The sequence below is a fragment of the Sinocyclocheilus rhinocerous genome, unplaced genomic scaffold (genome assembly GCF_001515625.1).
Source record: "Sinocyclocheilus rhinocerous isolate Xijiao unplaced genomic scaffold, SAMN03320098_v1.1 scaffold585, whole genome shotgun sequence".
NCBI classification, from domain to species: domain Eukaryota; kingdom Metazoa; phylum Chordata; class Actinopteri; order Cypriniformes; family Cyprinidae; genus Sinocyclocheilus; species Sinocyclocheilus rhinocerous.
The window spans coordinates 2,124,640-2,140,795 of NW_015630024.1; the positions used below are offsets into that span (position 1 = coordinate 2,124,640).

General features: G+C 38.2%; 1 protein-coding gene across 1 annotated transcript in view; it reads right to left on the bottom strand.

Annotated features, from left to right (window-relative positions):
• The window catches only part of arrdc1b (arrestin domain containing 1b), a 43,129-nt gene extending 27,084 nt beyond the window's left edge, over positions 1-16,045 (bottom strand). The window contains exon 1 of the mRNA XM_016551914.1: positions 15,808-16,045. Within this exon, the coding sequence (XP_016407400.1) occupies positions 15,808-15,925 (118 nt within the window). The 5' untranslated portion in view covers positions 15,926-16,045. The remainder of the gene's footprint in view (positions 1-15,807) is intronic.
• Positions 16,046-16,156: the final 111 nt, after the last annotated feature.

Genomic DNA, 16,156 nt, shown 5'->3' on the forward strand with positions numbered 1-16,156 from the left:
ATAGTGTGGTAGATATGTGGGGGCGTGTTAGAATGAGCCGTTTTAGGGGGGCGTGGCAGAGTCTTAACTTTGATAAAGAATATCTCTTTGGTTTTGAGACTTTAGTCTTTGCAACTTCAGGAATCTTATCTATGCACAATCAGCTTGTAACACTCCAAAGAGAAAGGAAAACTTGAAATCGCATCATATGACCCCTTTAATGCATTTGTTTCCAAATTGAATCAGTTAATTTTTTCAAGCAGAATAACTGACCACATCTTATAACAATTCTCCTAAACAAATCCAACACAAATAAAAATGAAAAAATAAATACATGGAATATCAATTACTGACAATTCAAATTATTTAATTTTACATTACTGACTAGTTAAGAATTACCGCTTTTAAATGTGACTGATCAAATTAAATGGAATTTGTTTAATATCATGCATTACCAAACCCATAAAATAAGAATCTACCTATCCATCTATCACATTTATGTATAAGGAGATTATCCAAACCGCATTACGCAACATGCTCTGGTCATTCAGTCCTTGTTCTACTCACACAGTACCTCATCTCACTGACCCCAAACATTCCCACCAATTACAGCCAAAGCCCATCCTGTCCCATGATCCTCTGCTACGTGCCATGCATCTCCCTGAGCTTTATTAATCTCACCTAAACAAAAGCCATCTCTAGGCCAGCATAGAAAAAGTCAGTGAACTGGTGTCCTCAGAAAAAGACTTTAAAGGGGTCATATGATGCGATTTCAAGTTTTCCTTTCAACTGAGACGGCCAGCGATTCATTGAACGGGCCGTATGACATCAATTCTGCAATGGATATTTATATCCAAAATATAGTGAAAACACTATAGCTATCTGTAATCCTGATTTTTATGACTTGGCTTGGTCAAATCAGAGCATTGTGGCCACGTGAATCCACTTCAGTATGAAAGTGAAAGGTTGGCCACACACTTGAAGATTGCTCCTTCGCTGTCAGTCTAAAGGCACTTTAACATTACAGCTTTCGGTGTTGACCTGAGTCCATTTGGTTCAGGCCTAAATATCGAGTGAGAAAATAGTCTGAGTGCACCATTTAGGCTTTGATTCCTCAAAGATATTTAGTTGAGTTTCTCGCCCACAAGCCCTCAGTTTCTGCCAAGCTTTAGAATATTTTTTCACATACCATTTGGCCAGACAATGCTGGTTGTCAGACTGAAAAGACATTGCAGAATGATGCATTAGCAGTGTCTGTCAATGAGATAACAAGAAAACGAATCTGATGTTTACCACATACATGAAAAATGTACATAAACATGAGAATTTATGAGCAAGCTCTAAATCATAGGGAGTCGGTCGCGCATTCAGAGGGAGATTTACTCCAGGGACGGTAACAACACATCTGCCTTGATAGGGAACAGGCAGATTAGAGCAAGCAAACTGAGAATTTCAACTGAGGCAGGTCACCTTGGTTTAAACAAGATCTTTCTCCCTATATTTATGGACGCTATCGCTTAGTAAAAAGCAGGTTCTCAGAAGATACTCACTAAACAGCACGGAAATAGAAGCTGTAAGTGGATTCATTTATATTTCAATAGAGAGACAGAAATAATTTATCATTAAATATAAATATACAAAATGTTAACAATATATCTAAAATATTATTTTAATTTATATACACTTCTTAAAAGAAATAAAATTAATATTTCAATATACAGTGGGTACGGAAAGTATTCAGACCCCCTTAAATTTTTCACTCTTTGTTATATTGCAGCCATTTGCTAAAATCATTTAAGTTAATTTTTTTTCCTCATTAATGTACACACAGCACCCCATATTGACAGAAAAACACAGAATTGTTGACATCTTTGCAGATTTATTAAAAAAGAAAAACTGAAAAATGCTCAGTATTTAGTAGAAGCACCCATTTGATCTAATACAGCCATGAGTCTTTTTGGGAAAGACGCAACAAGTTTTTCACACCTGGATTTGGCGATCCTCTGCCATTCCTCCTTGCAGATCCTCTCCAGTTCTATCAGGTTGGATGGTAAACGTTGGTGGACAGCCATTTTTAGGTCTCTCCAGAGATGCTCAATTGGGTTTAAGTCAGGGATCTGGCTGGGCCATTCAAGAACAGTCACAGAGTCGTTGTGAAGCCACTCCTTCGTTATTTTAGCTGTGTGCTTAGGGTCATTGTCTTCTTGGAAGGTAAACCTTCGGCCCAGTCCGAGGTCCTGAGCACTCTGGAGAAGGTTTTCGCCCAGGATATCCCTGTACTTGGCCGCATTCATCTTTCCCTCGATTGCAACCAGTCGTCCTGTCCCTGCAGCTGAAAAACACCCCCACAGCATGATGCTGCCACCACCATGCTTCACTGTTGGGACTGTATTGGACAGGTGCCTGGTTTTCTCCACACATACCACTTAGAATTAAGGCCAAAAAGTTCTATCTTGGTCTCATCAGACCAGAGAATCTTATTTCTCACCATCTCGGAGTCCTTCAGGTGTTTTTTAGCAAACTCCATGCAGGCTTTCATGTGTCTTGCACTGAGGAGAGGCTTCCGTCGGGCCACTCTGCCATAAAGCCCCGACTGGTGGAGGGCTGCAGTGATGGTTGACTTTCTACAACTTTCTCCCATCTTATATATATATATAATATATATCAACAAATTAAACCGTTACAATGCAACAACTATGATGCACGACAGTGGCAAACCCATCTCTTACAAGTACGGTGGCGGTATGATAAAACCATAATACCAAACTTTGAAATACATACTGTTGTACAGAATGTTTGGCATATTCATATTCAGTATAATGGTATTTACAAGGTTTCTTAATCAGCAGGGAGATTTTCATTTGGAGGGTAAATTCTTTCTAGAAACTGTTCTTACATCATTTACCGAAACATTCGTCTAGCTCAAATGGACTTACAAAGAAAGGAAGTACAGTCCTTCCTTTGAAGGGTGATGAGCTTCTAACAAGCTACAATGAATACAGAGAAAAAACAGGCCTATTGTGTCCTTATTTCTGTGCATTGAAATATCATCCATCACTGTCAATGATATTTTTGGTATATTATGTAGTCATGAATTTTATGTTGTCCAATGGGAAATGATTTTTCAGCAGAAAAACAGATTTTCAAATATATTTATCTTTTATTTGGCCTGAAATGCTCTAGAATTAACAGACAGAAAAAGCCTTGTAATGAAGGCATATTGAAGTACTCAATATATAATGAAAATCATGAGCGTTCTTCTGCACTCAGAGGAGGAGAAAAGAGCCTTTCTCAGCGACGTGATGGAAGAACTGTAATTAAATTCTCAATGACACAGACAAATCGGCCCCTCTCTTTACTTTATAATATCCTCAGGGCTGGGAGGACAGGTAGCATTTCTTAACTACCTGATTTAATTAATGACATGGTAAGTTGAGATGGTTCAGATAAGCTGGAACAACGCCACCCAGATGTTTAGACCTTGTCTAGAAGAATTGTGTTATTACTTTTCTACGCTTTCTATTTTTATGCTAATATTGAATATTTGAGTTCACCCAAAATTGAAAATTGTCTCATCATTTACTCACTCTCCACTTGTTCCAAACCTGTATGAGTTTCTTTCTGCTGTTTAACACAAAAGAAGATATTTGAAGAATGTTGGTAACCAAACCATAATTTAATATCTATTTTTTATACTTTACATTATAATATTGTGATGTCTACATTTACTTGTACCAATTAAAATGATTGATTTCAGCATTTTATTTTGGATTTATTTACAAAATAGTATACATTTTCTATGTCATTTATCAGTCATATAATATAATTATCAGCTAATTAGAATCAGACAGATTTTAATATGTATGCATCCTTAACACAAATCAAGTTCTGAAAAAAATTAGTTTTTAAAAGTAAACGAAAAATGTTACACACGTGAACAATGAAGGTTTATGCAGAATTCATTGAAAACCTGAACATTACCGAAGTGATTGAGTTTTACTATATTACTGTGTGTTGAAATATATTCACTCAATTGAAAATGAACATACAAACAATAAACGTTACACTTAAAGGGGTCATATGATGCTTTTTTAAAGATCATTATTTTGGGTATTTGGTGTAACAGAATATGTTGACATGCTTTAATGTTCAAAAAACACATTATTTTTCAAATACTGTACATTATTGTAGGTCCTCTATGCCCCGCCTCTCTCAAACGCTTCGTTTTCTACAAAGTCCCGCCTTCCGACAAGCACAGTCTGCTCTGATTGGCCAGCTGACCCAGTGCACTGTGATTGTTTTGTGTTCAACAGAAGAAAGAAACTCATACAGGTTTGGAACAAGTGGGGGGTGAGTAAATGATGACAGAATTTTCATTCTGAACGTGAACTACTCCTTTAATTTTCCACAGGATCTTAAACTAAACTCACCTGATCTAAACATTAACTTAAATAATTAAACTGCACTAAAACATGTGCTGTCCTCTCAAAACCATGGGGCTCTTAAACTCTCTCACAATCAATCCAGCTTGCTCTGTTGGGAAGGTAAAGGCGTCTTTGTCCTCTGAGAGAGCATGAATGAGAGAGGGCACCTGCACACAAAGGACATCGGGGCTGGGAAACCCCATACGTCTCCTGGGACCAGTACTTCTGAATGCCGGTGGCCTAGCAACCACATTCCGATAAGATATCCCCGGTAAAGGGCATAAACCTGCTGCCAGGTGAAGGCTAACCTCATCTCTGCCTCAATAAAACACTTTCGAACCAATACACACACTTACAAACAAACAAATCACAGAGGAAATTCCAACATTCCAAAGCTCACCACAAAGACTTTTGGTTACCAAGTAAACCAGAGCTATGATTGGACAGTTGGGTGCTGTCCGAGAATATTTGAAGAGCTGAAGATTCTTAACACCGTTTGTGAGGAATGTGCGACATTCCAGCCTCCACGCAAGGCATGGAATAATGTGAGAAGTGTGGCCTATTACAGTCATCGAGTTGGGGCTATTCAGACAAACAGAAGAGAACAAAGAAAGGTCATTAAGGTCAAACATAACATTTCCGAGAGGTTTTACTGTAAAAGGATGCGGAAACCATTTTCATCTTTGTCCTTGAGCACTATTGAGACATAATATACATTAAAGGGATAGTTATGACTTCCTTTCTTGTGTGAAATAGGGTTGTGACGGTGAGGAAATTTTCCCACCGGTTAATCGACAATACCGTTAATACCGGTATCACCGCGGGGGTGTTCCCTCTTTTCCACGCTTTCCTTCGTTTTTAAATAGCTTGTAAAAGCGGCGTGCGCATTTTACTTTCACTTCCAAATAGCGGCAATTCGGAGTAAAGGAATTGTTCGTTTTTAGTTTGTTTGAATTCTCCCTCTTTTCCTCGCTTTCCTTCGCTTTTAAATAGTTTAAAAGCGCCATGCGCATTTTTCTTTCACTTTCGAGTTAGCGGCAATTCAGCATCAATTGCTTGAATGCAACAACAAAATACAACGTCAAACTCACTTTAGCGTATACTAAATCATCCACAATCGTCTTGTCTGTCTCACCCCACTCTTCTTGTCAGTCAGCTCGACTCACTCTCCTCACTGGAAAAATGAAATCTGATCTGTGATGCGACTGTCATTCGGCACGCTGCATTGAGCAGCCGCGTTCAGTTTTTAATTGTAGTGTCTGTTCTTTTACTGAACTACGTGATTTTTATTACTATAAAAAATCAAAACGACGGTAGGGGTCGGTGACGCGTTGGGCAAGTGACGTAACCGGTGTTGCGGCTTAACACCGGTATAACCGTCAGCACCGTCTATTGCGGCAAGCCTAGTGTGGAACACAAAAGAAGATATTTTGTGTATGTTTTTTTTTCCATACAATAAAAGTCAGTGAGCTCCAATATTGTTTTGGACCCTATTGACTTTCATTATATAGACAAAAACAATTGAAACAGAAGAAAGAAAGTCATACAGGTTTTGAAACAACATGAGGGTAAGTAAATGACAGATTTTTCATTTTTGGATGAACTGTCCCTTTAAATGAACAAGGTTTCTGAAGATTGAATGTAAAATTAAAAGTAGAAATGCAAAAACAGTAGGAACTAAAACAGAAAACGGTAGTTTGAGAGACTGGAAGGCTTTTATTCTCACATGTGATCAGTTTCATGAAATATTCCCGTTATGGAACAGAAGGGTTCATTGGTTCCCTTTTGAGACTAATAAGACAATGTGAGTGCTCTAAAATTTCACCAGATATATTCAGCGAGGCCAGATGTTCCGTATGTCCTACATTACTCATTACTGCTTGAGAATGAGCTGAAAGCGTACACTTAAAAACAGTCATTAAAAGAGTCGAGAGTGTCATTAGTCACAAACATAAAAGAGAGTAAATTTGTCCCATCCTTATGTTACAGCTGCATCCCTCATTCAGCAAGACAGTGTGGACAAATCTGTCTTATCTAAAACCCAGAAATAGACATCGTCCTCATTCTGACAACCTAGAGAGAAAGAGAAAGAAACAGGAAGAAACACATAAAGAGAATGAAAGAACGCATTTCTTCAGGCACGTGATGCTGTGACCATAAAAAGAGCCCCATCAAGAGCAGCTGGCATGGCAGGACTGCTGGCTGAAAGGCGAAATCAGGAAAATGCAAGGTATGAGGTGCCAACATGAGTGCCACTGGCATCAGCGAGTCAAATAAAGTGCCAATCTTGATATCTCACTATAACAATCACTGTAAGGTCTAACAAACCCGGAGGTTAAACATTTACAAGAAATCTCTCTAGTGTCAGACAAGCTTTTATTCTTCACACACTTAATTTAAAGGAATATTCCAGGTTTTGGTCAAGTCAAGCTCATTCGACAGCATTTGTGGCATAATGTTGATTACCACAAAAATAAGTTTACACTTGTCACTCCTTTTCTTTAAAGGAATAGATCACCAAAAAATACAAATTTTGTCCTTGAGCACTATTGAGACATAATATACATTAAAGGGATAGTTATGACTTCCTTTCTTGTGTGAAATAGGGTTGTGACGGTGAGGAAATTTTCCCACCGGTTAATCGACAATACCGTTAATACCGGTATCACCGCGGGGGTGTTCCCTCTTTTCCACGCTTTCCTTCGTTTTTAAATAGCTTGTAAAAGCGGCGTGCGCATTTTACTTTCACTTCCAAATAGCGGCAATTCGGAGTAAAGGAATTGTTCGTTTTTAGTTTGTTTGAATTCTCCCTCTTTTCCTCGCTATCCTTCGCTTTTAAATAGTTTACCTCTTTTCCACGCTTTCCTTCGTTTTTAAATAGCTTGTAAAAGCGGCGTGCGCATTTTACTTTCACTTCCAAATAGCGGCAATTCGGAGTAAAGGAATTGTTCGTTTTTAGTTTGTTTGAATTCTCCCTCTTTTCCTCGCTTTCCTTCGCTTTTAAATAGTTTAAAAGCGCCATGCGCATTTTTCTTTCACTTTCGAGTTAGCGGCAATTCAGCATCAATTGCTTGAATGCAACAACAAAATACAACGTCAAACTCACTTTAGCGTATACTAAATCATCCACAATCGTCTTGTCTGTCTCACCCCACTCTTCTTGTCAGTCAGCTCGACTCACTCTCCTCACTGGAAAAATGAAATCTGATCTGTGATGCGACTGTCGTTCGGCACGCTGCATTGAGCAGCCGCGTTCAGTTTTTAATTGTAGTGTCTGTTCTTTTACTGAACTACGTGATTTTTATTACTATAAAAAATCAAAACGACGGTAGGGGTCGGTGACGCGTTGGGCAAGTGACGTAACCGGTGTTGCGGCTTAACACCGGTATCACCGTCAGCACCGTCTATCGCGGCAAGCCTAATAGAAATCATACTTTTTCTTAAACTCTGAGAGCTTCTTCAACTTCTTGTTGGAGGGATGTAAATTAAAAGAAGACAAGAAGTAGCTTTATTGTATTTAGTTGGTTTAGATAATTTTATTGTTCTGTCTTATTTTAACTAATTTAAAGTCAATCTGCAAGCCTAGTGTGGAACACAAAAGAAGATATTTTGTGTATGTTTTTTTTTCCATACAATAAAAGTCAGTGAGCTCCAATATTGTTTTGGACCCTATTGACTTTCATTATATAGACAAAAACAATTGAAACAGAAGAAAGAAAGTCATACAGGTTTTGAAACAACATGAGGGTAAGTAAATGACAGATTTTTCATTTTTGGATGAACTGTCCCTTTAAATGAACAAGGTTTCTGAAGATTGAATGTAAAATTAAAAGTAGAAATGCAAAAACAGTAGGAACTAAAACAGAAAACGGTAGTTTGAGAGACTGGAAGGCTTTTATTCTCACATGTGATCAGTTTCATGAAATATTCCCGTTATGGAACAGAAGGGTTCATTGGTTCCCTTTTGAGACTAATAAGACAATGTGAGTGCTCTAAAATTTCACCAGATATATTCAGCGAGGCCAGATGTTCCGTATGTCCTACATTACTCATTACTGCTTGAGAATGAGCTGAAAGCGTACACTTAAAAACAGTCATTAAAAGAGTCGAGAGTGTCATTAGTCACAAACATAAAAGAGAGTAAATTTGTCCCATCCTTATGTTACAGCTGCATCCCTCATTCAGCAAGACAGTGTGGACAAATCTGTCTTATCTAAAACCCAGAAATAGACATCGTCCTCATTCTGACAACCTAGAGAGAAAGAGAAAGAAACAGGAAGAAACACATAAAGAGAATGAAAGAACGCATTTCTTCAGGCACGTGATGCTGTGACCATAAAAAGAGCCCCATCAAGAGCAGCTGGCATGGCAGGACTGCTGGCTGAAAGGCGAAATCAGGAAAATGCAAGGTATGAGGTGCCAACATGAGTGCCACTGGCATCAGCGAGTCAAATAAAGTGCCAATCTTGATATCTCACTATAACAATCACTGTAAGGTCTAACAAACCCGGAGGTTAAACATTTACAAGACATCTCTCTAGTGTCAGACAAGCTTTTATTCTTCACACACTTAATTTAAAGGAATATTCCAGGTTTTGGTCAAGTCAAGCTCATTCGACAGCATTTGTGGCATAATGTTGATTACCACAAAAATAAGTTTACACTTGTCACTCCTTTTCTTTAAAGGAATAGATCACCAAAAAATACAAATTGCTGAAAATTTACCCACCTTCAGGCCATTTAAGATGTACATGGGTTTATTTTATTCATCAGAACAGATTTAGAGAAATTTAGCATTACATTACTTGCACACCAAAGGATCCTTTGCAGTGAATGGGTGCCGTCATAATGAAAGTCCAAACAGCTCATCAATTAACGTCTTGTAAAACCAAAAGCTGCATGTTTGTAATAAACTAATCCATCATTAAGATGTTTTTAACATCAAACGTTTGCTTTTGGCTATCCTAAAGTGATGTTATGCTAAATTTATGTTATGAAACTAACTCATATTGGATGGCCTAAGGGTGAGTAAATTTTCTATTGTGTTAATATGATTTTAACATGAAAAAATTACTTACTTTTTCTAACCATTTTACAACTTTGTCACCATGAAAATGCAATGCCATAAACAAAGACATATATTAGAGGGGTCATATGATGTTGCTAAAAATAACATTATTGGTGTAATGAAATGTGTTTATGTGGTTTAAGGTTAAAAAAAACATTATTTTCCACATACTGTACATTATTGTTTCTCCTCTATGCCCCGCCTTTTTGAAACGCGTCGATTTTTACAAAGCTCATCGGTCTGAAAAAGCGAGGTGTGCTGTGATTGGCCAGCTATCCAGTGCGTTGCATCGCGCCGCTTAAACATAAAACCCTGTCTGCATTTGTGATCAGAGAAATGACAAACAATAAGCGGTACTCTACACTGCTCAAAACTCGCGTTTGAATCATCAGTGGCAACTCCTTTAAATATAAAAACGTACTTACAGTCTTTGAGTCAGAACAGCCGGCATTGTAGTCTACTCTACCAGGATCAGGAAACAGTCCTCCATAAAATGCGCTGCACACATCTAAAACAGTGTTGTAAATACAACTTAACCACTGATTTTTAGTCGTGTCATCTTTTAGAAGACCAAACAAAGTAGTTTCGCTTTCACAAAAAACACACGGACGGCTAGAGTGAGCGGCGGATTCGGCGGATTCGACGAAGGAGCGGCCGGTGGGCTTGCGGCAACCACATGTGACGACCCCGGGCTGGACTCCGCTTGTAGTTTCGCTTTCACAACGAAGCACACAGCGTCTTCAGGACATGGCGGCAGCGGCAACAATACTACAGCGAGAATAAAAGTTACGCCTTTTTTCTTTGCGTGAACATTTGGGCGGTGTTATGCAAATCTTCCCACATCGTGACGTTGACATGTTGGGGGCGTGTTAGAACGAGCCGTTTTAGGTAGGCGTGGCTGACTCTTAACTTTTATAAAGAATATATCTTTGGATTTGAGACTTTAGTCTTTGCAACTTTACAGATCTTCTTTATGCACCAAGAGCTTGTAACACTCCAAAGAGAAAGGAAAAATTGAAATCGCATCATATGACCCCTTTAAAACACCTATTAGAGCTCAAACAATAAAAAATGGCTTAATTTAAGTTTTAACAGAATAATTAATACAAGTACTTTACTAAAACTTGAATTCCATTATAAGTTCCTCACTGTAACAATTGTTGCTTTTTTTTAAAGAAAAGGAGGGAAAATGAAAAATATGTTTTGGGGTAATCGACCAAAAGATTGCTTTAATACACTGCGCTGAAGTAAAACATAGAAATTGACTGTTGAAATTGACCAGAAATTTTCAGGCGACGCTCTTTAGAGAAGCCAAATTATTTTACTTTCACAAAGACACTTTATTTCCATTCCTGATTGCAGTTTGCAACTCATTAATTAAAAGGTAGTTATTTTTGAAAAACATCCCCAAGTCTAGACACATTAGGGGTTGGATGCCCTAAGCATATACTCTCACTGTGACTCAGTACATTTGCTATTTGCAGCTGGCAGATGCGTTCATGGAGTTCTTGTCAGAGCTTCCGGCCTTGAACAAACAGAGACATTTTTAATTTAAAAACACAGTGAGTCAACAAGGGCGTGGCTTGGTTAAACAAAAGGGTTAATTAAATAGTTTTCATTATAAAACTGAAATTAAAACTGATTATGAGGTCAGGAATTCATCAAGATGTTTCAAGCCAGGTTTGGGGTCAATGACGGCAAACTGGTCAATTGGGTCTTACATTTGAATATAAATGAACACAAATGAGATTTGAACTATAGCGAATAAAAAATCATTTACTTCAAGTTTTAAGAGAATAATTAGCTATTACTTTAAAGGGGTCATATGATGCTGCTAAAAAGAACATTATTTTGTGTATTTGGTGTAATGAAATGTGTTTATGCGGTTTAAAGTAAAAAAAACACATTATTTTCCACTCATCCCCATGAATCAAATGTTTTATTGGTGTGTTTTATTTGATTTTTTAATGTGTTACTTAGCTGAACGTGGACTAGTCTAGATGTTGCAATGTGCTTAAATGACACTTCATTATGAATATATAACTGATCGACTTGAATGTCTTGTTGCTTGATTTTAGTGTTCTGTTTTTTTGTGATTGACTTTGTACTTTATAAAGAATATCTCTTTGGATTTGAGACTTTAGTCTTTGCAACTTTACAGATCTTCTTTATGCACCAAGAGCTTGTAACACTCTAAAGAGAAAGGAAAAAATGAAATCGCATCATATGACCCCTTTAATAAAATGATAAGCCTTACATTTCAGTTTTAAATTCTTCAAAAATTGTCCCCTTGGCTTTCACTTCCATTGTAAGTTTTTGGAGGTTGACTTCCCCAAAATAGCTTTGCAAATACAAACTTCCATTTGAAGCTAAACATACTCGGTTTTGTCCCTAGAAGGTTCTCAGGTGACCTGCTCTAAACTCATCCTGAATACTTAGGAACAGTAATGAGGCATCATATTGAGTGAATACACAAAAAATGCCTTCCCTCCTCCAAAAAAAGTGTACTACATTAATAAATAATGACTTTTGAGGCCTGCAATTTCCGTTACAAAAGGGACAAACAGCCTCGGGCTGAACTTAATATTTGTGTTCAATAGTGTGCTAAACATTTCGACACAAACAAGGGCGTAGGTACTGTACTGCCTGTAAATGTGCTGAATGCCCTGTTATAATGAGGGACAGGAGTGAGTCTCTTCACAAACACTCCCACAGAGCCAGCGTGGGACAGAGTGGCATCATGTTGATATCAGTGGTGTTGCCTTACAGGCCAGTCAGTCCACTATTAATGAATAGACGGGCTTGTCTATGTGAGTGTCTCTTGAGATACAGAGAGACAAAAGGCTCTAGAGCACTACAAACAAGCTTATCACAATCATTAGTATATGCATTTGATACCAGGCTGGATGTAAAGTGAACATGCTTTCTATCATGATCTGCTGACATATTTCCTATTGAAAATATTGGATGTAGGGCTGCATGATTAATCAAAATAAAACTGAAATCTCATTTTCCAATCACAAAGGCTTCAGTTTAATGAGATAAACATATGCATTGCATGTTTCAGGATGCAGCGCGGGCGGCACTGTGTTCATTTACACACATGCATTAACAGAGTCTCCGAGCAGCTTGGTTCAAAGTAAATGCTGCTCCACACATTTATTATTATAATTATTATAATTGTCATATCCTGGCAAAAACTTCTTCTGGTTATCTACTGGTGTTATTTTAGAAAATTTGATTGGACAGAAATTTGCATACTCCCCTTCAAACAAAACAAGTCTCCATTTTCCTGGAAGAAAAATACTGTTTTAAATGTACCTATGTCAGCTTAAAATATGTTTTGTCAAGCAACTTGTAAACATGGGTTTTTTCCATGGTGCTTTTTGAGTATTTTCAGTATTTCAGCCTTTGCATATAATCAATTTTCCATGGGACAAAAGTCAATATTTATATCCTATTTAGCAATACACTAAGGATATTTTCTCTCCACAAATCACACAGATCCCAAAGGGTCAAAAGAAAAACTTCACAGTTCAGGGAGAGTTCATCCAAAAATGAAAATTCTGTCATAATTTACTCAACCTCAAGTTGTTCGAAACCTGTATGAACTGCTTTCTTCTGCTGAACAGTGAACACAAAAGAAGATATTTTAAAGAAGTAAAACAGGTAACCATTGACTTTCATAGTAGGGGGAAAATACTGCGGAAGTCAGTGGCTACCGGCAACTGTTTGGTTGCTCAAAGAGGTTTGGAACGACATGAGTGTGAGTAAATGATGGCAGAATTTCATTTTTGGGTGAATTATCCCTTTAATGTAGTTCTAGACTATACAGAGTGTTTCTATTTGAGATTTAAGCAATCATGTCTTCTTTAGAGTTTCTGTAACTGACTGATTAAAACCAGGCTAAAGCCCTTCTTTCATAGTTTCAAAGGATTATACATGACTTCTGCCAAAGCTGAGACTGTCTTGCCTGTTCAGTCTGTTAACCAGTAACCCTATACACTGAATACCGGCTGTGATGTAAATAAGAGAACGTCTTTCAACGGGAGGGTGTCTCTGCATTGAAAGAGACTCAGGTTTTAATATTCATGCCATGCTTTTCATTTTCATCCATTAAGTTATGGGGGACAAGGCTGAAAAATGCCATTGTATCTCATGCTCATCAGGTCTATGATAGGACTACTTATCAAAGTGGCCAGACTAAAAAAGACAGATAAGAAAGCCAAAGCATGAGTCAGCTGCTTTTTAATAAAACATACTGAGCAATGTGGATTGAAAAGCACAGCTGTTCTCGGAGTAACAACATCACGTCCTCCACTTTGCAGCAAGACTCTGAAGAAAGTATCCAGGTCCATTCTGCAATATAATATGACGATGAAGGCAAGTAAATGATGACAGAATTTACATATTGGATGAGCTATTCCTTTAAAAAAGACTATATAGGTTACCCACGATTCAAATCAGCTAGCAGTTTTCTTGTGCTAATGCACAATGTTTGCCACATTAGAGGAGCTTTTTCCACATTAAGCCAAGGTGAAGGGTGCTCCGAGCCAATTCCCAAAGTACTTACATTGGAAATGCAGGAAGACCTAATGAATTAAAGCGCCAGCAGAGAATGACTAATCACACCGGTCACATGACCTTATCATCCCTTATAATAGTGGTGTCATCTGTCACGCATTCCACTGATAAACACTACAGCAGGCAAAAACATTGTGTCAATTCACAGCGTGTTCGAACGCAAAAAGGCGCATTCTCGCTGTTGACAGGAAAAACTAAAAGGAACAGAAACATGACCATAGCGTCAATCATTTTTCATAAGTGTCACAATAAGGGTGGGGTCCTAGAATTGAGTGAAAAAGCACAACAACTTCATGCATCAGATCAGTCTCAAGTGTGAATGTAACAGTGCAAAGGAAAATAATAGAGTTGTTTCATTGGAATCTCTTTCTTTCTCTTGCGTGTCAGTCCGTGAGTCTCGCCTACACACTAAAACCCAACAGTTCAGTGAAACCACTTACAATGTATTCTTTGTACACATTCACACAGTGTGAAAAGCACCTTGTCTAACCTACTTTCTTATCTCTTTCCCCAATGACCAGCAATATGCAAAATTGTGGCTAGTGGGGAGTGGGTTTGCCGGAGGTGTTGATTTTCTCACAGTTATAGCTTTTCTTTTAGATGTTTTATTAACTTAAGGGAGTTGTTGGAACTGGGTCTTTCTTGACCCCCTTGTTAAGTTGATAAGGCCCCTAAGTAAAGACAACGGTTTTGGGAGGGGGCGAGGTATGTATAGATTTATGTGTGGATTTTATACATTACTACATTATTACATAACGCCTAAACCCCATTTTCATTTAGGCAACAACAAAAGTTAGGTTATAAAGCAGTCAGAGTGAATGCTTGCAAACAGTAGAACATTAGTTGTGTGGGCCGCTTGAGAGTATCTAACCATAAATACTATTATTATTTAGCATACTGTTATTATTATAGATTTACATATCACAAAACATTTAATTTAAGGGATATCTGACAGTAAACTAAGTGTTTAGGGGTGCCACAAGGCACTGGCCTACTACAGAAATGTAACTCGAGCTGCTGAATGTCTTGACGACTTTACAAATGTCAGCATCTTTTTATATGCGTGACGTTCATATGAACGAACCACTGACATAATTCAGTTAACTTCTTGAAAAACATGTTTGCGATAATTAGCGGTCGTTCAAGCGTTCTTTCGTTTTTGGTTAGAGTACACTTGCGTTTAGCTGGTCACCACACGAGCGTCGCGTTTTAATACGCGTTGCGTTTAGCCGTTTTTGAACGCAAGAACGCGTCCTGAATGAACGCTAGGATCTTTTCCCCTGTCAGTTCTGAAGGTACACTCATTTGTGGACGTTTAAAGATGGAAATCAAGTGATGGCAAACATCAAAACGCACTTGTTAAAACGCACACGATATACAATGTGTTTCAACAGTCCAGAAGCGGCTCGGGTGTTGATTGTGCAATCGAACCGAAACCAGCAGTACACGAGAAACAGGATGTACATTGACGTTCATGAAGGCAAGAGCGTAGACGTTAATGCCTTCCTATCACAGCTCCTATTTCACGTAAATAATACATATATACGAACCAGTACTGTACTGTATATGAAATGGAGCAGCAACGGATGCTGAATGTCAACATGCAAACATGCAACACGTCCATGTTGAAATGCATTATTTGAACACCCTAATTTTACTTGAACGGGAGACCCCGAAGCTTACCAGCTGTGCTGTCCATGCAAATAATTTTTTCCTATTGTAAGCATATGTAAGATACACAGCGTCGCTTACCTTTAAACTGTAAGGAGTGGCTTGTTTTAATTCTCACAGTTCCTGATATGGACTCCCCGGGGTTGTAGACCACTTTGTTATTAGTGAAAGTAATCTCGAATTCCTGAAGCTTCCCCATGTCGTTCAGAAGCACCACTCAAGCACTCAAGGAAAATGAGATCGACGGTAAAACTAACGGCTAAAAGCGGCCAGCTTCACGTCCCACCTGCGGCTCTCATCTCTCCGCCCATCCACGAGCGCTGACGTCATCGGGATAGTCAGACTCCCCTGCTCTTTATGATCCCAAGGTTGCTTTAAATAATAGTATGGATGACAAAATGCATTTAATATTTCATTTGAATGCGAATAA